Source organism: Chaetura pelagica, unplaced genomic scaffold, assembly GCF_000747805.2.
Source record: "Chaetura pelagica isolate M959 unplaced genomic scaffold, ChaPel_1.0 scaffold611, whole genome shotgun sequence".
In the NCBI taxonomy this organism is placed as follows: Eukaryota; Metazoa; Chordata; class Aves; order Apodiformes; family Apodidae; genus Chaetura; species Chaetura pelagica.
Window position 1 is genome coordinate 79,521 of NW_009951968.1, and position 23,218 is coordinate 102,738.

General features: G+C 51.0%; 1 protein-coding gene across 1 annotated transcript in view; it reads right to left on the reverse strand.

The window, feature by feature from the left end:
- Positions 1-1,511: 1,511 nt before the first annotated feature.
- FAM207A (family with sequence similarity 207, member A) overlaps positions 1,512-23,218 on the reverse strand; it is a 53,525-nt gene continuing 31,818 nt past the window's right edge. The window contains exons 3-6 of the mRNA XM_010001075.1: positions 12,929-12,997; positions 8,829-8,982; positions 3,707-3,775; positions 1,512-1,638 (exon numbers count right to left, since the gene is read on the reverse strand). Of these exons, the coding sequence (XP_009999377.1) occupies positions 1,512-1,638; positions 3,707-3,775; positions 8,829-8,982; positions 12,929-12,997 (419 nt within the window). The remainder of the gene's footprint in view (positions 1,639-3,706; positions 3,776-8,828; positions 8,983-12,928; positions 12,998-23,218) is intronic.

Here is a 23,218-nt window from a genome sequence, read left to right on the forward strand (position 1 = left end):
ATCAGGCTTTATACTCTTTGAGACAGAAGGTGATCTCCTGGTACATGACCCACAGTCACCCCAGCCCCAATCCTACAACAAACCCTTCTGGCCAGCTGAGGATTGTCCCTAACGTGGCAATTCTGGGAACCAGGAGCACAGGCTGCAGCTGGGGCTGCTGCTCAGAGCTCAAAACCCAACGTGGCCTAAAAGAAACACAGACAGAGCCAAGCAGGAACTAACCAGGAGGTGGGAGGTACGTGGAGCTGTTTGACCCCACCAACAGCCCTGCACTGCCAGGCAGGCACTAGAAAAACTGCCTTTCTTCAACAGTGCCAGCAAAAGCAGCATTACTAGGGCAAGCATTAGCATTATTAGGGCAAGGGACAGGTATGATCAAGGTCCCTGCCTCTCCCATTGTGGCTGGTCTTAGGCACCAACTTTGGTAAGAGCACCTGCAGCTTCCATGCCCTGCCTGGGCATCAGAGTGAATTTCTTCCTTACAGATCCTACTCATGGTTGACCCAAAACAGGCAAGGCTGCTTTTCTAAGGTTAAGAAGCATCAGAAAAAGTTATTGTTTGTATGGTTCAAAAGACAGCATTGGGTGTCAAGTTGGGATCATCCCAAACTGCCCTGCCTTCTGTTTTCCCCAGGAAAATTCACTGGAGTTTTCTGAAAACTGGTGCTGGGTCTTAGGAAAGGCCTCCCCCAGCTGCAGTTCCCAAGCCCAAACACATCAGTGACCAAGCTGAGTCCACAGCCAGGACACATTTTGGGATGTTTCCTACAGGGCAGGCAAAGCAGGAAGCATGACATAGACCAAAAAGTGATCAGTGTCCCTCAAGGAGGGGAGGTGGAAGGCAAGTCTATGAGTTGGGCATGATCTGCAAGGATTTCCTGTGGTTTCTGCTGTGTGTCACAGCACCAGCCCAGCAGCTCCCTGAACAGGCTGCAAAAAAATACATTCCCTTAAGTAATTTTTCCAGTGATGGGAATAAGGCCATATTTCACTCAGTGTTTAGCAAAACAAGAGCCAGACAAACTCAGTGCTGTGTGAAAGTGTGTTTATTCCAAAGCTAAATTTCCCACATCAAGCAATGTCTCTGGACTGCAGCATTGGTCCTGCCACAGGACTGTGACAGCCCCCAGGGCTGGGGGTCTTGAAGCACCTCCACAGACCAGCAGGGAATCTCTTTTCAGAGCTGTCAGAAAGGGGAGGACAGAAAACAGAGACACTGCCAGTGCTCACACAGAGAGAAAAGGTGTTGGAGACACTTTGCAAGGGTCTTAAGTGTCTGCACCAAGATCCTCCTGCAGGACACCCTGCTCCCTGCAAGGCTGCTTGCCAAGGAGCAGCTGCCACTGTCAGGAGAGAGCTGCATTATTCATGCAGACAGAAAACAGGGCTGTTGGGTTTAATCATCTGCTGAACTGCTTCCAAGGACTGAAGTGGCTGAGAGGTCATGTCAGTGATGATGTGCTCCTCCTTCACACCAGCTCCAGCAGGCACACTGGGTCCCAGCTGCCAGCCTAGAGGGGTTTACCTTCTTCCTCCTGCCTCAGCCTCTGGGAGAGATGCTCAGTGATGGCCAGGAGGGGGTTGGCTCTGAACCTGGGGTTGGTGATGACCTCATGGAACCGAGCCACCTCCTCCTCTCTGAGGAAAGAAAAGCAACAGACAAATGCTGAGTGCCTGGTGCAACAGGAACTGAGCAGGTAAGAACGTGACTCATGGAGCAGAGGGGGTTTTGTACAGATAAAATGATCCTGAGTGTAAAGCTCAGAAAGAAACAGGGCAAGAAATAAACCTAATTTACCCAAGGGCACAGCTCAAATTGCTGCCAGCTTCATGGGAGCCAGAGACTTGATCTCATGCCACAGAGACAGAAACAATCATGTTAGTGTCCAGCATCTCTTGAAAAATAAAAGGTTTTTAGAGCTTTTCCCTAGTAAATCAGAAACAAGAGACTGTGGGTATCTGGCAAATCATTAAGAATGAAAACAACCTGAGATTGGACTAGCACAAGAGCAGATTCTGCTTTCAAGAGCTTGCCTACTGACTCTCTTTAGTGCTCAACCTAGGGGCTTGCTAATCCTCTTTGCAACTCCAGTTAGATACCACGGGAGGAGCATGGCAGGATTCCCTCTGCATGCTTGGACACAGGTGGTTGCTGTGGAAATGGCCTTGTCTTAAACAGCAAACAAGCAAGGAGGAACGAGAACAGAGCAGGAATATAAAAAAAAAAACCCAACCAAGAGTGAATTTTCACCCAGGTCACATCCCTTGTTGTCTCCCCATCTCCCTCAAGACTCTGCCAGGCTCTCCACAGCTCAGCCACACATGTATCTCCATGTTCTCAGCACCAGCTGTGGATCAGCTCTTCAGTTCCCTCCCTAGTCCTGCCCCTGCCAGAGCAACACAGAGAGAAGCCAAACCTGCAGCTTGGGTTGTGGCAACTGGGGCAGTCAGATGAGGCTTAGGGAACCTCCAGTCCTAACTAACATCCTGGAAAACAAATCTGAAGACCTTCCTCCAAACTTTTTCCCTCCCAAGAAGCAGAGACTTCCCAGGTGACTACCCAGTCCACCTGTGCAGCTCACCCAGAAAGGCAGAACTGATCAAGAAAGGCCTCTCAGCATCAACCCTGGCCAGTTTCAGACAGAGAAGGGTATTCAGGGAGCAGTGCTGGGATCTGGAGAAGGACCCACTTCCTCAGCCTCACTTGGGAGTTTAATGGCTCATAACTGACAGAAAGCCTGGAAACAGGGATCAGAGAAACCCAGGCAGATCCAAGTGCCTAGCCCCAAGAGCTGTGCTTGGGGGAGACCATGTTCCTGATGCCTGATGGCAGCAGGAAACATCCAGCAGAGGAATAAGGAGTGGCCAGACCAAGTCCAGGAGTTATTCAATTGCTCAGCTTCACTTCACAAGAAAAGGTTTGGCAGATGGACAGCTGCCCTTGGCAGGGATGTGCAGCACCTAAGTTAGCATCCCAGAGGTGTTCTAACCAAAGAGCTGTAGCTCCTGGTGCTGGGCTGGGCTCCAGGAGCTCTACAGAGCTGCAGGAGGCTCTCCTGAAGGGTATCAGCTAGAGCTAGAGACTCAGCCACAGCTGGATGTTGCAGCTCCAAGTCAGCAAGTGGAGACACGGGATGCACCACTGGAGTGGTAACCACATCACCCATGCAGCACAGAGGGACACAGGGAAGGCATCCTCACTTGGTACAGCCAGATATTACAGCTGGGTCCAGGAGGAACCCAATGACTGCTGGGGTGGGTTTGTCCTGAAGCCCCACAGACCATGCAGAGGAAGCCCAAGCCTTCACTTTCTTCTCAACAAGCTCATGAAGGAGCAAGTGCAGTTCCCTGTGCTCACTTTGCTTCCATTTTACACGAGGCAGGAGAAGCATAAAGTAGAATGAATCCACTTAGAACTGAGCCTGACAGGGACCCACAAACACCCTGTGCTAGGGAAAGGGGAATATCAAAGCTGCCACTTCTTCTAGGGCCTTCACATGGGCAAGACTGAAACACTGGAAGGGACTGGCTAGAGAAGTTAGGTGATCTCCATCCTTGGAGATGTTCAAAAGCCATGTGGTTGTGGTGCTGGGCAACCAGCTCTAGGTGACCCTGCCTGAGCAGGTGACCCTGCAGAGGTCCCTTCCAGTCTCACCCAGTCTGTGCTGCTCAGCAGGGACTAGACACTCAGACAATGGGTACTTACAAGAGCTGGTGTTTCTGAGCTTTTCTCATCAGGCAGAAGTCTGCTGGCTCTGCCTTTGCTTTTACATGGCTGTGGAGAGAAGAAACAGAAGGAGGGAGTGAGTGAGTGTTACAGAGGAGCAGCAATTTAGCAATTGCTGTGGAGATGGAAAGAGTCCAGGGATTCTCCATCTGCCTTCCCAGAAAGTATGGGTAATTGTCCTGCATGGGAATTGTCCTGAAAGGCAATTATTTCCACAGCCAGGCAGTAATGGACACACAAACTCCTCCTGCCACACACTGACAAGAGCTGAGCAGTTGGGCTGGAATGGGCAGGAGGTTAAAATGCACTGAAGAAAAACCAGGTCACTTCATTCCAGAACTGGCCACAAGCTGCCCAGGTCCAGATCACTTTCTGCCATCCCTGACCTGCAGGTCACACTGATACTTCAAAGAAGATCCCACTGAACCCCTCCCCTCTCCAGCAGGAACCATCACCTCTGCACACCCCCTGTTCCTTGCTAACAAAGCAGAGCTCCAGCACGGGCAGACACCAGCTACAGACACTTCCTCAGCAAGAGGAGGGACCTGCCAGCCCTGCTCCCACTCCTATGGTGGTGCCACTGGGTGTTCTGAGTCAAGGAGTGGCAATATTCCCTTCTCCCTGAGAACACTTAACCAAAGGCACACCAGGTTAAGTCAGCTGCAGGCAGACAAGCTGCAGAGGAAGCAGCTTCAGCCTGTGCCACCAAGCACAGGTTCTAAGACCCCTGTGAAGTTAGGAGAGGAGGGAACACAGCAGCAAGCACAGATCTGCACTCCCTGCACCCATTTCTTATCCCTGGGCAAAGTCCAAGGAGACCAGAGGTGTAACCCCATCCTGCACAGGATACTGGAAGCACATGGTGCCCAATGCCAGGCAGCAGCAGAGATTTGCCACAAAGCCAAGCACTGAGCCCAAGCAAGGGACGTGGCAGGAAGTGCAGCAATTGCTTTTGGGACTGGGAAGTGCACAGGAGAGTTTCTGCTAGAACTGGACACCCAGAAAAGAAGGAATTTCTGTTCTTCAGGGCGATGTAGATGGAGAAGTAAACAGCAGAGGATGGTGGGGAAGAAGGGTCTGTCTCTGGAGGGCAGTTCCCCTCCAGTTTGCCCTGGGGCTGAGCCCCAGCACACAGCCCCAGGCAGGCAGAGGTTCTGCCCCCCACCCCTCTGCTGGGACAGGGCTCCAGGAGAATCCTTCCCTCAGGGGTGGGTGCTGGGGCAAGGGCCTCCCCAACCTGCCCCTGAGACCTTCAGCTTTCTCAAGGAAAACCTGACAGCCCCTCTCTCCCTCCCCTTCTCTTCAAAACAGCAGGACCTGGTCTCCTGTTAGCAGAGTCACAGTGACCCCCTCTTCCTATTTCCCCTCCCTGACCCACAACCCTTTTATTCTGCATTTCTTCTCCCCATTCCTCCTTTCCTTCTCCTCCCTGGCCCCCCATATTCCTTCACCCCACTGGCTCTGATCACCCCTTCCTACTCAACCAGCTCCTGCCCCTTATCTCTCCCCCAACCTGGCCCACTTGATCTTCCCTCCAGGGAAATCCTGGTGGACCCAAGCTGCTGGGGGGGCTGCTCCCACCACTGCCCTGACCACACCTGAGTGACCCTCAGCCCCAGCACAGTGTCAGAGCTCCCTGCCAGCCCAGAGGAAGGCAGGGAGGGATGCCAGCCAGGCTCTGCAGCACCCAGGCTGTGCAGCAAATGGCAGCCAGGCAGATCAATGCCTTGCAGGCTGCTCCTCTACCCTCCAGCCCCTTCTCAAGGTCACCCCAGCACTGCTGGCATTACACAACAGGCCTGAGCTCACGAGGGACAAGGCTCAGCAAGAGCAGACAAACAGCTACGGGGGTTTCCAGCAGCTCCTGTCACACTGCTGAGCCCACTGGTGCTGCAAGAACAGGGAGGGAAGGAAGCATCTCTGCTGGGAAGAGCCCAGGGCAGAGGCACAGAGATGCTGGAGGGAGGGGAACATCTCCCTGCTGAGGAAAGGCTGAGGGAGCTGGGCCTGTTGGGCTTGGAGAAGAGGAGACTGAGGGGCCACCTCATCCATGGGCACAGATCTGTTCAGGGCAGTGTCAGGAGGGCAGAGCCAGGCTTTGTGCAGGGATGTCCAGTGACAGGACAAGGGGCAGTGGGTGCAAACTGGAGCACAGGAGGTTCCATGGGAATCTCAGGAAGAACTTGTTTGCTGTGAGAGTGCCAGAGCCCTGGGCCAGGCTGCCCAGAGAGGCTGTGGAGTCTCCTTCTCTGGAGACATTCCAACCCCCCTGGGCACGTTCCTGTGTGATGTGCTCTGGGTGCCCCTGCTCTGGCAGGGGGGCTGGGCTGGGGGAGCTTTCCAGGTCCCTTCCAACCCCTGGGATCCTATGATTCTATGACTCATGTCCATGAACTGCTGGGCACAGGAGGGATTTCTTGTCTCAGTTTGTCTCACTCCCTGGCAGGAGCAGAGAAACCCCTTCTCAGGTTGGATGGCAACCCATGGCCACTGGAGCAGGGGCTTGCTTGGCTGTCCCTTCAAGCTGAGCAGAGGGTGACAATGCTTAAAGGAATATCTTTCTAGAGTAGATCCCAGGCCCTATCAGACCCATGTCTATGGGCCAGACTCCTCTGCAGCACCCCAGGAGAGAGCTGTGCAGGCACCTCTGCTTTCAGCCACCCCACTATTTGGAAGGGCTGGGTGCTTCAGAGGGCTTTTCAGTTCCACACAACAGCTCTGCCCTGGCAGGTTCAAAGGGCTGCTGCCTGAACTTCACCCACCAAACCACCCACACACAGCCTGCTCACTTGGACCCTGTTAGTAGCCCTGCTTTGTTACACTTCATTGCCTTCATTCATTATAAAATGGCATAAAAACCTCACTGTGATGCTCTTTTACCCTGCAGGAGATCAAATTCCTGGAGAACCTAATCTTTTATTAATAATGCTGACAAATCACCAGAGTATTACCCTTCATTTATGTAATGATTCAAATCCTGTAAAAGCCTCCTCTGATTATTTCAAACACTTATGCACACACATCCCTCCTTGCAGCCCAGGAAGCCACAAGCCAGCAAGGGGAAGAAGAGCACTGTTGGTCCTCCATGCCAGTGCCAAGGGGACTGCTTTTTGGTTGGCAGGTCACAGGCAACCTGGGTGACACTGCTCCATGCCAAGCTCCCACCTTGACTGCACATGGTACTGGCCAACCCATCCCAAAACTCCCAGCCAGGGCTGGGCTTCTCTACCCTGCTGTGTCACAGCCCTGCTGGGCTTTCTAGACACCAGAGCCTTGCAGGCAAAGTAAAAACAGCTCAGGCTTCCAGAAGGGCTGCCACACTCCCACAGGAGGTCTGGGTTTGGAGCTGACAGGGCTTCTCTGAGGATCTCAGGATGCACACAAGACCACCAGATGCTTCCATGTGTGCCACCCATTCCCTGCCATGAAGTGTGACACAGAAGAGTGAGTGCAGCAGCTGGAAGGACCATCCTGGCCAGTGTTCTGCCTGCAGCAGATGGCCAGAGAGGGCTAAGGCCAAGGCAAGTTTACAGGCACATCCTCTGCAGCATCTGCAGCCCAGAGACCTTGTGCCAGCTGCAGTTCATGCTCCATGCAGGTCTGACCTAAACCCACAGGCTTCCTCCAGCCACAGAATCCTGCAGCACAGAACTGTGCAGAGCAGTCAGCCTTCTGCTTGCACTGGGCACATCATCTAAGCCCTGGTCCCAAACCAACCAGCCCCCAGTGCTCTGCCTGTACTTTACTGCTGTTCACTCCCACTGCAAGAGAGGACAGGCTGGCTGGCTGGCTGCAGGCAGGGCAGGAAAAACCAAAAAAATGAGGAGAAAAAAATGCTACTCAAGGAATTAGGAGCCAAGTTAAGGGAGGAAATATTTTCCCATGCTTAGATACAAGGTTCATGGCTGTTTCTCTGAGGAGGGGCTGTCCAGAGGCACAGGAACTGCCAACTCAACCATGGGTCAGTGTTTGTTCTTGGGGCATCCAGCACATCACCAGAGGGTTCATGGTGTCTCCAGCCTTGATAGGCAACCAAGGAAGAGGGTGCTGTGCCAGGCAGCCTCCTTGTCTGCTCTCCAATTCAAATCCTTTCCTACTGAGGTCAAAACAAGCTTCTAGCTCCAAGCCCTCCTGAGCAACTGGGGAGGGAGGGACAAGCATTTGTGCTTCTGCTCTGCACTGGAGGATGCAAAAAGCAGCTGCAGCAGTGCCCAGATTGTCAGGCAATGCATTTATTGAAGAGGAGGAAACAAAAGAGCACCCAGAACCCATCCTTATGGCTAGCTGGGATGGCTGAGACAGGGGTGTCAGAGGATCAGGAACAACCCTTCTCTTTCAGGACAATAAAGGGAATGGAAACAGCATCTTTCTGCTTCTGTCCACATGCTAAGCAAATGGGGTGAACCAAGAGTCTGGCCAGAGCCTAAAGCTCTGCTCAGAGGGCTTGAACTGCCTCAGGAGAAGGCCTGGAAGGACAGAACAGCATGCTGTCACATGCCCTGAGGCTCACATGGGAAGGGAGTCAAAGATCCTTGCAGGCAACACTGTGCTTGGGACCCTGGCTTTCCAGATCCACTCCCCTCTGTCCCAGCAGAACTGGGGACTGGGACAAGCCACCACCCCCAGCTTTGCCACTTGCAACACAACAATTTCCCCCCATTTTTTTTAATGCTGCAGATCCAACCTGCTAGAAGAGATAGGAATTTTCTTACTGAGCCAAACACAATTTCCTGACAGCCACGTCGAGGACAATTTTAATCACAAAAAACACACCTCAAGTCCATGTTCTAAGGTGAGCTCAGCAGCATTATGCTCTGGACACTCTTGTGTCACTTTTGCAGCTCTTGGGACACCTGATTGCTCCCAGCCTGTCTCATGCCAGGCCTCCTCTGAGCCACACAGTCCTTAGCTGTGCATTCAGAAGACACAGTTTAAGCTTCTGCCCTGCAGTGAAGCATGGAAAGGGGGTGAGATGGAGTGGAGAAGAGAGTCCTCCTGCCCACTGGCCACCAAGCTGGCCTGCAGCTGCAAGCTGAGCTGGAAGGGACTTCATCCTGCAGGGAGAAGGGAAGTACCCAGCCCAGCCCTAAGGGGCACGTACCTCCTGGGGGGCTTCCTGCCCCTGCCCCCCGTGGTCAGGTCAGAGAGCTCGGGCAGGGCTTCCATCAGGGGCTGCATGTCTCCCACCACAGGTGTTGCTCTCCTCTTGGCTTCAGCTTTCTGCTTCTGCTTGGCGAGCTTCACGCTTTCTATTTCTGGACCAGAAACAAGACATCAAGTGCAGGAAAGGGAAGCGTTTGCAAAGAGATAACCCTTGAGCTAAGAGATCCATCAGCTGCTTCACCACCTACAGGAACCACCAAGGCCAGAAATGATTTAAGCCAGGGAGAGCCTGAAAATCCTGCAGCTGGGTGGTTCCCACCCCCGCTGTGTTTGCTGGTAACTACAGACATCTCTTCTGACACTTGAGATTCCCCAAACTGGTTTTGTCTGAACTGCTCCCATCCCTGGCAGGTGAGACTGTTCATTGCCCACAGCAACGTGGCCCAGGAGTCCTGGGGTGGGAAAAAAACCCCACGCTGAGCTTGCATGGAACTGAGAGAGAGAGACCCACAAACCAAACACAGGCAGCCCCATGGGTGGCACTGAACAGCCACAGCCCCATCTCTGCTTTGCTGATGGGACAAAACAAGGGTCTCCCAGCACAGACAGAAAAGGCAAGGCTTCATTTCAGTTGTTTATTTAGCTTGGAGCAAGTCAAGGTCTCACCTTCGTGACCCACTGGAGCTCAGTTGGATGCTGGATAAAGTGGGCCCTTAGCAAAGCAGGCACAGGGGCAGCTGGTGTTTCCTTCAGACCATGTTTTCCAACCTCCCTGCAGCAGCTCTGAGCAAGGCTGAAGGCACAAAGCCCTACAGACGTTCTGGCAGGCTCCTTCCATGGGAGGTGGGCACTGAAAGCTCCTGCCTCAGGAACTTAAGGTTCCCTAGTGCAGAAACACATCTTGCAGCTGCCCCAACCTTCCAGAGCCAGCAGCTCCAGGGTCTTCTAGTGGGAACACTAAAGCAGCAGAACCTGCTGCCTCCCAGGACAGCCCAAAAAAGCCCAGAACTGCTACAAAACTCCAGCTGAGCTCCAAACTGCCCCAGCTTGTCCCTGAAGTGCCCTGGCAATGCCACCAGAAACAGCTGGAGCCCAGTGGGATCTAGGAGCTCCCTTTCCTTCTTCCAAGTCATCACTGGGCCTGCAAACCTGCTGCATTGCCTTGGCACCCACAAGGGGTACCAGTGCCACAGGGCACACGTGTACCCCTGTGTGTACCCAGCACAGGAACAGGCTCCTGCTTATTGCCTCAAAGAGCACCCAGCAGGGACGAGCCTCGGTGCTGAGCTAGAAACTCCTTGCCTGGACATGATGGAGCCCAGTGCCAGCAGCACTGGGGCCAAGCTGGTGAAACGAGGAGGCCAAGAGCTTCCAGAGCAGCAGGGTGACAGAGGCAGGGCTGAACTGGCACAGGTATTTCTGGAGGGAACACAAAAGCAGCCAGTCCCACGCCGCACGGACTCCAGGCAAGATGCCACCCACGGTTCAGGGTCTCATTCTGCTGCCCACATCCAAGAAAGCAGAACTCAAGATTCCCTGGCTACCTACTGGCTCCTCCCAATTCCTTGGTCTTGTTGGCTCCCTAACTCAGCTGAAGAGCAACAGGTTGGTTGTTTTTTTTTTGAACTGCAATTTTGCTGTGCATGGATGTCTGTGACGAGTCGGGGCTGCAAAGGCTTTTTCTCCTCCCAGCAACCCCTGCCAAGAGCACAGCTTTCTGCTCTGCATCACTTCTTTTTTTGGTCTGGCTTGATGAAGCTGAACTGCTACTCCAGGGCTTTCATAAACAGTGTGTGCTCAAAATTTTCAGACACCTGATTCTGCACAAACATCCCAAATTCTTTTCCTGTGAAGTCTTGCTGGGCTGAGGAGCCATGAGATGTATGTATTTTTAAATGTGCATACTTGTCATGTCTGAAGCATTGCATCATTTTTTTTTCTTTCCCCCCCCCCTCTCTAGTCTCAGGATCCTGAGATGATTTATTGGAATAGGAGAAATCTCCCAAGTTTGCACTACTGGGCTGAACTTTATTTCCCAGGGTCTTGGCATCCAGTGTCACAAAAGCAGCCCTGGGACAAGAAAGAACAACAAACTCTTGGGAAGACTTAGAAAAACAGAGATGGGATGATAACAACTGCAGCAGCCCAAGCTGGGCTGCTCTTCTGGGGGTGAGGGGAGCAAGCAAAGGCTGCAAGACCCACAAAAACCTGGCAGAGTGATCAGATAAAAAGCATCAGGTGAAAACCAACATGTTTCAGTTGGCTGCAGCTCTTGAAGCTCCCCATGTTGGAATGCCAATTCCATTCAGAAATTGCCACCTCTGGAAACACCTGTTCATGTTGCTCCATCAGCTAATGACAATAATATTATCAGCTTCTTTTTACTGATGTTTATATAGGCTCTTTCCAGCTATTCCATTTTTCTCAGGAACAACCTGCACACCTGGTACTGACACTTGCTGGCTCTTCCCACAGAAATCCCTGGATATGTGCAAAGCAAAGCATTTGTTGGGAATGCTGGTACTTGCCAACTGGCTGCAAGTCTAGTGGGGGTGTCAAGAGAGACAGCAATTTAGCTACTTCTGTATCTGTAAAGCACTTCCAACACCTAATATCTTCTAAGACAGAGGTAATTTGGTCTGAAGTTTTCCATCTTGCTCTCCACAAAGCAAAGCCTCTGCAATTTCATTTGCATTCCCTCAGTTTGGTTATTTCAGAGCCAAGAAAGAAGGAAAAAGACCAAATAAGAAGTGTGCTCTTGAGAAAGACAGATGCTGCAAAGGCTTATCTACATATGCAGGGAACAGCCTTCAGGGAGTGCAGGGATCCTGCTCCTGGGCTTTTGCAAAGTAGCTGGGCTGTGGGAGCAGAGCTGTCACCTAACTGCAGCCCCATGCCTGTTTCCTGCAGAAGGCACAAGCCCCATGTACCCCTTCTCCTGTGGATTCTGCCATGAAATGCTGCTGAGGACATGCCCTCCAGCTGGTACCAGCCCTGGTCTCAGGGGTGGGAATGCTCAGCTGTCCTCCAGCAGCCCCTTCTTCTGTCCCCACAACAAGGAGGGACCCTCAGGAGCACCAAAATTGCAGCTGGCAGGCCAGACATCAGCACAAAGCCTTGTGTGCTTGGAGTCCCAACAGTGACACCAAGGGTTGGAGATGCCAAAGGCACTTGTAAGGTGCTGGTGGGTGATGGGGAGGAGGTTTCCTTCATGCTCATGGAGCTAAATTATCAGCTTTTTATGTAAGAGGAGACAGAAATTGCAGGTTGATGGGCTTGAGCTCAGAGCTCAGGAGCAGACACCATATGGTACAGCAGAAACCCACATCCCTCAGCTCCCTAAACACAGTTTGCCAGCAAATCTGTTGGCTAAGGAGGTGCTAAGGGAAAGGCCTGTCCCAAGAACAGCTCCAGGTGACAAGAGGGATCCCCCTGCTACACCAGGTGGCACAGCATCCTCTCTTAACTGTGCTGAGATCCTCCAAGCAAAATCACAGACACTTCCCACAGGAAAAAACAGAAGCCTGGTGGCTGCTTTTGTTTAGCTTCCCTTTCACAGCCTCCAGAAAGGCCAGACTGTCTGGGAAGTGGGTTCACTGACCTGTGGCACGTGGGAAAGGGCAGTGACACGACCAGCACCATCCAGAGACCTCCCCTGCTGAAGGGCAGGAGGGCTCACTGCAGGCTCTCAGCACAGAGCCCTGGGATGAGCTGGTGGCTCAGCTCCAGGCTGTCCCACTGTCCCCTCAGGGAGGAAGATATATATCCACTATACACTATATATCCACTATATAGCCAGCTAGATCTGTACCAGAGCTTTAAAAGATAGAAACATGCTAAACCCACATGGTCATGGTCATCCATCTGGGTAACTAAAGGTTGTATGTGGCCACTCACATGTGGAGGGAGATGAAAAGGAGGTTTGGGGCAATGACCCAATCTCAGTGCTAAACCAGGGACTTTCACCCCACGTGCTGGGGAGCAGATGTGAAGGTTCCTGAGAAGCTTTCAAGCCTCCCCCAGCACCACCCAAACCCTCCCAGTCACACACCATGTGCACAGAGACCCAGCAGAGCCACAGCACTGCCATGTACTCACTCTGTAGCCACCTCTCCTTCCTCAGCTTCATCTTTTCCTTCTTGGAGAGAACTGTTTTTTCTTCTAAACCTAGAGGAGAAGAGACACATGAGATGGAGCCTGGCCCCTGCACACAGCTTCAGTGCTGGGCACTTCCCAAACATAGCAGAGTCCATCAGAATTTGTTAAACCCTTGATGCTTTGGGAACCTGCTGGAAGGTCAGGGGGGCTCCAGAGTACCCACAAGTGATGGGAGGACCCACACGTTCCACAATGGGGAGCAAAAACCAAGTTCCAATCTGAAAATATGCAGGCTAATAAAGCTGGGGAGAAGGAAAAAATGACAGACAGAGCAGCTGATCACTAACAGCCTGTAAAAAAGCCTAGTGCTAACTGCATACCAAATTCAGTTATTTGAAAACCAGCTGCTGGTCACTGATACCCAAGACCAAGTGAAATAACATCACAAATCTTCCTCCTGGAATATCTGCTGCAGATGCTGTAACATTTTATCTTATCTCTGGTGTTTAAAAGGAAAAATTAGTCAACTTTTCTGCTGAAATGTGCCAGGTACCCTGCAACGGGAATGCCAGTGGAGGGACAAGCTCCACAAAGACCATTCCTCTCACTTCAGGTTATTCCTAAGCCTGGAAAAGAAAAAAAACAAAACAACCCTTTTTTTTTTTTCTCCTGAGAAGAAACAGGAGAAAATAATTCAATGCAACTGACTGAGGACTTTGCTGAAGCTGCGAATCTTTCAGGATGATTTAAGCACAAGCAGGATCATCATTTAGTCATTTCAATGCCTTAAGGTCAGAAAAAGCCTGCTGGGGCATGGGTTGTTGGGGTTTTTTTTGCCCACAAAGCCAACAATCACCACCACGTTTAGAGCTTCTGGAGGACACACAGAGAACAAAGCTGCAGCTTCCACTGCCTCCTGTCCCAGAAAAACATGTTTCCTGCAGTCAGTGCACCCAAGAATTGAGAAATAAAACCACCCAGGAAAAGGCATCACTTATTTACAAAGCTCAGGGATGTCTCAAAGGGTTTGTGTGTGACTGGTGCTGGGAATTTCCATTTTTCCAGCTCCTGCATAAAGCAGCATGGCATGGGCACCCTGCTGAGCCCAGGGCAGCCTCAGCCAGGTATGGGGCCAGGCAAGAACAAACACCTGATCAAGTTAAGGACAAATTTCACAGGATCACAGCATGTCAGGGGTTGGAAGGGACCTCTGAAGATCATTGAGTCCAACCCCCCTGCCAGGGCAGGACCAAAAACCAGGGCAGATCACTCAGAAAAGGACCCAAACAGGTCTGGAATGTCTCCAGAGAAGGAGACTCCACAGCCTCTCTGGGCAGCCTGGCCCAGGGCTCTGTCACCCTCATAGCAAAGAAGTTCTTCCGCATGTTGAGGTGGAACTTCCTGGGCTCCAGTTTGTAATCCACTGCCCCTCGTCCTGTCCCAGGGCACATGTGACAAGAGCTTGTCCTGCCTTCTTGATGCCCTCATGTATTTATAGACATTAATTAGATCCCCCCTCAGTCTTCTCCTCTCCAGACTGAACAGCCCCAGGTCTCTCAGCCTTTCCCCATCAGTTCCAGCCCCTCCATCATCCCTGTAGCCTCCCTTGGACTCTCCCCAGTAGATCCCTGTCCCTGTGGGACTGGGGAGCCCAGAACTAGACACAACACGCCAAGTGAGGTCTCACCAGGGATGAATACAAGGGCAGGAGAACCTCCCTTGACCTGCTGGACACATTCCTGATGCACCCCAAGGTACCACTGGCCTCCCTGGCCACAATTTCCCCAGCTGGTTTGCAGTGGCATCAGAGCAGATGCTCAAACAACGAATTGCACGTCCCAGAAACCACCTCCCAGCTCCCCCTGGTCACCCCACATCCCTGTGGGAAAGATGGGATGAATCACCAGGGGCCAAAAGGCAGATCCCCCCCCTGGTGATCCCTGAAGTGCTGCCTGCACTGGGCACCCCCAGCCCAGATGCCAGGGGTGGCTGTGCTGGGGAGATGTGCCCCTTTCTGTCTGGAAACACAATGGGAAAACAGCTCAGGCTGGACTCATTAATGAAAATAATTAAAAAAAAAACAAGCTCTCAGCCAGCTCTGGTAACAACATCCATTCAGATTATTTTCTTTCCCCCCCCCTCCCCTCCCCAAACAGCAGCAGCATATTTAAGGCAACACAAAAGCTGTTTTCCTGGCAGGAGCCCAACCTTGCTGCAGCCACCCAGCACCAGAGGGGAAGGGACCTGGATCCTTCCTCCTCTTGCCAAGAGGCAAAATTCCTGCCCTTTTCCACCACCCCCTTGCCTGACACCTCCGTTTTACACATCCCCTCCCCACCCCTTGGGAGGTTGTTCTGCTGCTGGAAGGTGCCAAGCAGGGTTTGGCAACTTCCAGTCATCATGAGGAGTGCCAAAGCTGCTGGAAACCCACTGGAGAACCATGGAGGCAAAATTTAGCTGGTTAATTAACAGCACAGGCTGTCCCCAAGGTAGTCTTTTTATTTGTATTTAGCTTGCAAGCACCTCCAAGATGAAAGCCAGAGCACAGCTCCAGTTTAATTATTTTCCTGTGAGATCAGGAGGGTTTGGGTCTCCCTTCTCTGGCCCAATCCACGTGTAATTAAACAACTCTTGCCTTTGAAATTTATGGAAGAAAGGTGAGCAAAACCCAAGCTGAGGGTAATTTACATACCATAAACTGGACAATTATTCCTTTCAGCAAGGATGTTTTTTTCTTTGCTCTGATCCTCACTGTACAAAATACCTCAAACATAAACAGATTGAAAAAAAACAACCCCTTTTTGCCTCCTACATCAACTGCTTGATACTGGCAACTCTCAGGGTCCTGCTTTCATGGCAGACAAGCAGCTTTGGGGTTTTTTTTTGCCATGGCTTCCTTACTTTCAAAAAGGTTGAGGTTTTTTTTGGTAGAGGACTCCTTAAGACTGCAAAAAACACACATTAAAAATGCACATATGTGACTGCTTTTCATAAAGGGCTCCTTAGACTAATACACACACACATATATATATCCTCCTTTAAAAACCCTCTCTAGACATTCAGAAAGAAGCTGGACTGGATTAAAGCCATAAAGCTACAGGCTCCCCTGAGCCCCAAGATCCCACTATTTAAGTCTGATTCCACAGCTGAGAGGGTGGAAAAAAACCCAGGCTTCACAGTTCCAGGAAAGCACATTAATTCAAGGGCTTTGGGCAAGATCAGAGATCTCAAATATGAGCAGAAATATCAACTTAAACCTGAGCCTATAAGATGCCACAGAGACACAGGAGGGTCCTTCAGCCCTGGGCATCATCTGCTCCCCCCTGTGCAGTCAAGCTATTAAGAAATAGCATGTAGCATTAAGCATTATTCCCAGAACTCTGATGATGCATCCCAGTAAAGCTGTTGCTGCTCGAAACATAATATTTTGGCAAAACAGGGTTACCCTACAAATTGAAATGAAGCAACAACAGATGTGTTAATTTTAGCCTCAGTTGTGTAACTGCAGCAAAAAAAGGGAGCAGATGCCTGCAGCTGTGGGATGAGTTCACTGAACAAACTCAGAGTTACATCCAAAAAGCAGAAGATTGGGTGTGGTTTGGTGGGGTTTTGTGTTGGGTTTTTTATTTGGTTGGTTGTTTTAGTTTTGTTGGGTTTTATTATTATTATTATTATTATTATTATTATTATTATTATTATTATTATTATTATTATTATTATTCCATAGTGTCACTTGTAAATGGTCTGATCCCTTTTCCTCCCAAAAGGGCCTGGGAAATGGTGTCTGCAAGTCTCCTGGGGCAAACCCAACCCTGACAGATGCCAGGGCAGGACCTCAGAAGGTATTCCCTGCTCCTCCAGGAAGGGAAGCTGAGGGAAAACAGGGGCCAGGCAGAAGGTCAGCCAGGATGTCCTCCAGCAGAGGCTCTTCTCCCAGCCCACAGCTCAGCTCCCCATCTCCAGCAAGCCCTGATGCAGAAGTGTCTGGGGAGCCTGGGTCACCAGTGGGACCAGGGCTTGGGAGGGGGCCAGGACAGAAGCAGAAGGTCAATATCCAGGCTCTCTGTGCCCCTGCAGGAGCCCCCAGGGGCAGCTCAGCATCCCAGACATGGTGCACAGAGACCAAGGCAGGGCAGTGCTTGGGTTTTACCCACTTCCAGCCCTTCCACCCTGAGCAGGCTGGTAAAGCAGTGCTGGAAGAGGAGATGACAGCCCCTGGGGGGGGACAGTGCAGGTTTCACCATGGATACAGCATCTGCTTTTTATGTTGCAAAACAAGCAGCACTATTTTTGCTCACGCTTAATCATCACACCAGCACCCGAGCTTTCCTCCTGCCCCCCCCCCAGCAGGAAGGGATCCTATTTAAAGTGGGATCTGCAACTCTCAAGCCTCCCAGATCCCCTGGTCATGGAAAGCAAAGCCCCAGCATCCCACCCGAGACCCAGAGGAGCCAGGCAACTCGTGTTCTTGCACCAAGGTCGTGCCTCTGCCAGGCTGAATCAACATCCCCAGGCTCCCACCAGCTACAGCAAGGGCTGAAACCTCCTCCCTCTGCAGAAGAGCCAGAGCTCATCTTATCTCCCTAGCTGCACAAGTGACATGCCATCTGAAGTGGGAGCAGCTCCCCTCAGGTGACCCACAAGTCACAATCTGCTCATGAGTCTGTCCCGAGACACATCCTAGAATCACAGACTGGTTTGGGGTGGAAGGGACCTGAAAGATCATCTAGTTCCACCCCCCTGCATGGGCAGGGACCCCTCCCCCCAGCCCAGGCTGCTCCAAGCCCCATCCAACCTGCCCTTCCACACTGCCAGGGATGGGGCAGCCACAGCTTCCCTGGGCAACCTGGGACAGGCTCTCACCACCCTCACACTCCACAATTCCCTCCTCACATCTCACCTAAATCTCCCCTCTTCCAGTTTTAATCCCTTCCCCCTGCTCCCATCCCTCCCTGCCCTTGTCCCAAGCCCCTCCCCAGCTTTCCTGGAGCCCCTTCAGGCACTGGAAGGTGCTCTAAGGTCTCCCTGGAGCCTTCTCTTCTCCAGGCTGAACACCCCAGCTCTCCCAGCCTGTCCTTGTAGGAGGACTCTTTGAAGTCCCCAGTCTTCCCACGTGCACCCTCTTAGCAGCCTTTCCCAGCACATTTCAGGGGTCAGCCTCAGGCACACAGAGGATGCTCAAGGTGGCCCAGTGTTATCACTGTCCTTAAAGCCACTTTTGCAGCTGGAAGGTTATTTTCATCACCAAGTCAGGAAGAGGTAACACGTCTCAGGGGACCTAGATTTCTGAACCAAGGGTGCCACAAAGTACTGCAAAATGCCTTGTTCTGAGCCAGGTGCTTGGTATGGCCAGTTCATGGCACAGTGGGATCCCAGAAACCACTGTGAGCCTCCTGATGGAGAAGCTCTGGCTGCCAAGAGAAGCTCATCTCATCTGCCAAGTTTCAGGCTCCTCCCTGGGAAAAGTTATCTTTTGCTCTTGGAAAAAAAAAAAGTCAGCTTATCTCAGGAGTTATCCTCCCTGCAAAACACAGGCAGGGTACACACATGGTGGGGTCAGAGGGAGGAATAACCTCCCATGATTTCTGCAGCATTCCTAAGGGAATAATATCCACAGAAGTAGCCCTGGGTGACAACAAGGGCAACATGTGGTTTATTTTGTGCACCCGTTTCCATTAGTGCCTTTCCTGTATCACCTCCATCCTGCTGTGAACACCCTGGATGGCAGCAAATCAGGTCAGACCCATCACCAGTACCAAGCCCTGAAATGCTTTTTGGTCACACTCATTTTGCTGCTTTTGGCAAGTTTCTCAGGAAAACCCCAAAGAAAGCATGTTATTTACTATCAGCATGTCCTGCTGAGTCACTGGGTAGGCGGGTGAGACTTGAGGAGGGAGAATGAAACACAGGATACCAGACAGACAGTGCCCCTGTGATTCCAGACAGGCCATGCTGCTTCTCCCCTCCTGACCAGAAAAGCAGGATGAGATGCAGCCAGGACCCACGGGAGACAAAGCAGCTGTAGAAGGGTTTGGTGGCACCCAGAGGAAGAGCAGGACCTGCAGGCAAAGTGAACCAAGTATTGAGCTCACCTTTCAGAAAGCCTGGCTGTAAGCAAACCCAAGGGGATGGATGAATGGTGACTGATCTCTTGAAACTCTGCATACAGAAAAGTCCCCTTTTTAAATAGCTTTGTCTTCAGTACATTGCAGGCACAGAGTTCTGCCTGAATAATGCAGGTGCTGCCACTCAGCAGCCTTTTATCCTGCTGCTTGCACATCTGGCTGTGCCTTCTCCAGGATTCTGGGGTGATTACAGTGAGGAAGAGCCAAACCAACCTCTGGGCTCAGCAGCCTTGGAAGTACCATTCATTCTTTAACTGAGCATGGAATCTGGGAATGAGACAGCTCCTCACCTCTCTCTCAAATGCTTCCCTGCTCAGAGAGAAACACCCTGTGGCAAAAAGTGCAGCTGCTGAGGATGCTGTTGCACCAGTGCAGAGCTCCACATTATTTCCTAGAAAAAGCATCCCCAGTTGTGTATCCTCACCAACCTGCCTGGTTTCAACATTTCTCTGTGATAAAAGGTGCTGCATGACTTTCTACTTACTTCCATTCATGTCTCTTCTGCACCCATAAAAAAAAATCCAACCAACCCACCAGTGCTCAATGCTTCTAAAACCACAAAAGCAATGCAGAAAGGCTCACCCACAGACAGGTGCCCTGAGAAAGCACATGCTATGTTAGGGATTTCACAACACCAAGTATCATTTCATTCAAGAAACAGGGTTTTCCAGCTTTGGGAGACTGAGTTTGCTTTCCAGAAAAGACATTTCAATCCCCCTCCCTACTCCTTTTCACATCCACAGGATTAAACAACAACAACACAAAAAAGGATGATGTACACACAAGTGTTTGTACACTTCTTCCATCAAAAAAACAAGAAGTTGTCCAAAAAGTATCCTGAAGTTCCACAGCACAAAGAAGACATTCTTCTTAGTCAAGGAACAGCATGTCCAAAAAAAAAGCTGACTTTTTGTTTGCTTCCTCTGCAGCCCCATAAAGAGTTTCAATATCTGATCACAGCAAATATCATGCCCAGCAGCTCGCAGCAAGGGCTGCTGCAGCTTCTACCCTTACAGAAGGTCACCCAAGCCCAAAGAGAAGAGAAGCAGGGAGCTCGGGCATCAGAGCAGGTTGGAGACACTCCCAACAGCCACAAAAGCCCTCCATGAGCCTGACCCTCAGGGGGATGGCTCCCCTCACTTCTCAGGGGTGCCAGGTGTTGGGGAACAAAGCTGTGGCACTCAGCCCTAACTAAAAGTTTACTCATGACCCACATTGGGAGTAAACCCACTAACCTGTTTCCCTGTTGGGAACGAGACCTGGTCAGACAGGATTTGCAGTGTCTCCCTTCCACTGCCAATTCCCTTCTCCATGAAGACTACCAAGCTGCTCCTCCTCCTCCTTTCATCTAGCACTCACACTGCTCTTGGAAGCAGCACACAAGCCTGGGGTGTGAAGCAGCCCCCACAGCAGCCCGTGCACTCCCAGCCTGGCTCAGCTGTGGTGCAAGCCAGGACTGAAACCAGCCCCATGAGCATCCTCATCTCTTCCAGAGACACTTGTGACCTGCTCCTTTCTCAGGTTTTGCAAATTTCTTCCAATGCAACAGGAAAACAAAACTCTGCTCCCTTGCTGGCACTTGCTCTCTGCAAAAGATGGTTTCAGGATCTGAGAGCCCAGGACCCTCAGCTCTCGCTGGCAGCCAGTCTCAGGAGTCATGCCTGGAGCCACACAAACCCAACACTCAATAGCCACATCACTTGCCAGATTAGGTGTTGGGAGCACTTCCCATGTGCAAGCAGGACTGACACGTGGAGTCACCTTTTTGACATGGAAAGACTACAGAGACAAGAAGGCAAAGCCACAGGAAGAGGTGAGGATGCCCCGAGCGTTCTGGGCTACGTAAAGAGAAGGGACAATTGCTCCTGTTGTTAAGGACTGACCTCTGAGAAAACCTCCCAGCAAGGGAGACCTGCACTTGGAACCTCTCCACTGAGCTGGCTGTGGAATCACACCACCACTAGTGCAATAATGCCTGTGCAAGAAGTGGAAAGAAACCCCCACGGGAAGGATGTGCCCACCCACAGATGCTGTCACAGCTTTCCACCAATGCACCTTCCCCTCAGCTCATCCCCTCCCATCACTGTCTTCCTCTTCTCCACCTGCCTTCTCTCCTTTGGGTCATCTGCTTCCAGAGAAGCAACAGAGAGCAGATGGACAGCATCTCTGCAGGGAAGGTCCTGAGGTCCTGGTGGCCACCAAGCTGAACATGAGCCAGAAATGTGCCCTTGCAGCAAAGAGTGTCCTGGGATGCTTTAGGAGGAGCAATGCCAGCAGGTCAAGGGAGGTGATCCTTCCCCTCTGCCCAGCACTGAGACCACATCTGGAGTGATGGGTCCAGTCCTGGGCTCCCCAGTCCAAGAAAGGTAAGGACTTACTGAAGTGACTCCAGCTAAGGGCAACCAAGATGATTAAGACACTTGACACGATGCATCAAGAAGAGGAAAACAGGGAGCCAGTCTATTCCCAGTGGTGCCCAGTTACAGGGCAAGAGGCACTGGGCACACATTTAAACACCTGGGCTTGGGAAAATGTTTATGTTCTTTTAAATCTGAGGGTAGTCAAACCCTGGAACAGGTTTCCCAAAGAGGTTATGGAGTCTCCAGGTCTCTGTGCATGGTGATACTCAAAACCTGACTAGACACAGCCCTGCACAACCTGCTCTATGTGACCCTCCTTGGGCAGGGGCTGAACTAGATAATCTGGAGAGGTTCCTTCCAATCTTACATGCAACACTTAAAAAACTGGGACAGTTTTCACAGGTGCACCTACCTTCAGTGCCCCTATAGGGGGGCTACCCTTTGGGAAAGACACTTGCCATAAAACAAAAACACCTGCCTGGCAAAGCACTGTAGATTTTTTATCCCTACCTTTGCCTGCTGCTGCTTTCCAAAGACCAGTGCCACCAGCAGAGCAGAGATGGGGACTCCAGACTCCACACACACACCGTGCAGGGTTGCAAGGTTTCCTGCTTCTTTTCCATTAGGCAACAGCACCAGAGGTTCCTAAAAAGAGGTTCCTAAAAGCCATGGACACCACCAAGGTGGGCTAGAAAAGTCCACAGCATGGTACAGTCAGGGCAAGTCCCCTTCCCCTGAGGCTGAACATGTCTTATCTCAACAACAAAGACAGATCCATGCACAAGAGGTATCTCAGTGGACACTGCAGCTTGGCTAGGGAGCAGCAGGAAGAACAGGATGCCAATTCCATCAAAGCTTAAACAGCAACAAATATCTGGGATGATTCTCAGACCAAAAGCCATCCATGTTTACCAATGGGTAAATTCTCTCCTTGGGGCTTTGCTAAGGGAGACACAATATTAAAACATGACAATGCCTTGTATTTAAAAGAGATTTTTCTCAAAATACCCTTTCCACTCCTGCTGATAAGATTACCTTTGAGTACACTGTCCTTTGAAAAGCTTGGAAAAGCAGGAATTCCACACCTTCTGCAGGACTACACAGTGGAAGATCTATATCTGGAGGTGTTACACTTCTTGATTTTACCTGGTTGCTTGTAATTTATGCAAAAAAAATATTAATTTACCTTCATTTCCTTGGTTTTTTTTAATTGTATATTTTCTAGTAGACAATTAAGTGGACATTCCCATGGGAAGTTTTCCAGCCCCTGGTGCCTATAACCCCTCTTGCATTTCTTTTGGTACCTGACACTCTTTGACAAGTGTGTTCTTACCTATCACTCCATATATACTCTTTCAGCTCCTTCCAAGGAGCCAGCTCTGCTCAGCTGTACTTATCTGTACATTCTCAGTGCATGGATTTAGTGGGAACTCTCCAAACCAGTCTTCAGTCCTTGGGTTTGACAGCAGGCAGATTTTTGTCCCACCTGAATTTCTCCTCTTAATTTCTGCAGAGCTCTGTTACTGGCACAAAAAGCCTCCTGTTTAACCCAAAGCACTGATTTTACTGTCTAGCAGTTTGATACAGATGAAGCCACCCTACACCTCAAGACAATTTTATAGCTCCTGGAAGTTGTGCATGAGAGATTTAGACACAGCTGACTGTTTATTCACATTTATGAACACACTCCTGTGTTCATCATAGCTATGTTTTAACCACAGTATTTTTCCTCAAAATAACCCATCATTTTATGCTGCACTTCCCCCAGTGCCAAAGCAGGAGCCTTATGGGGTGCTGAGGGAAAG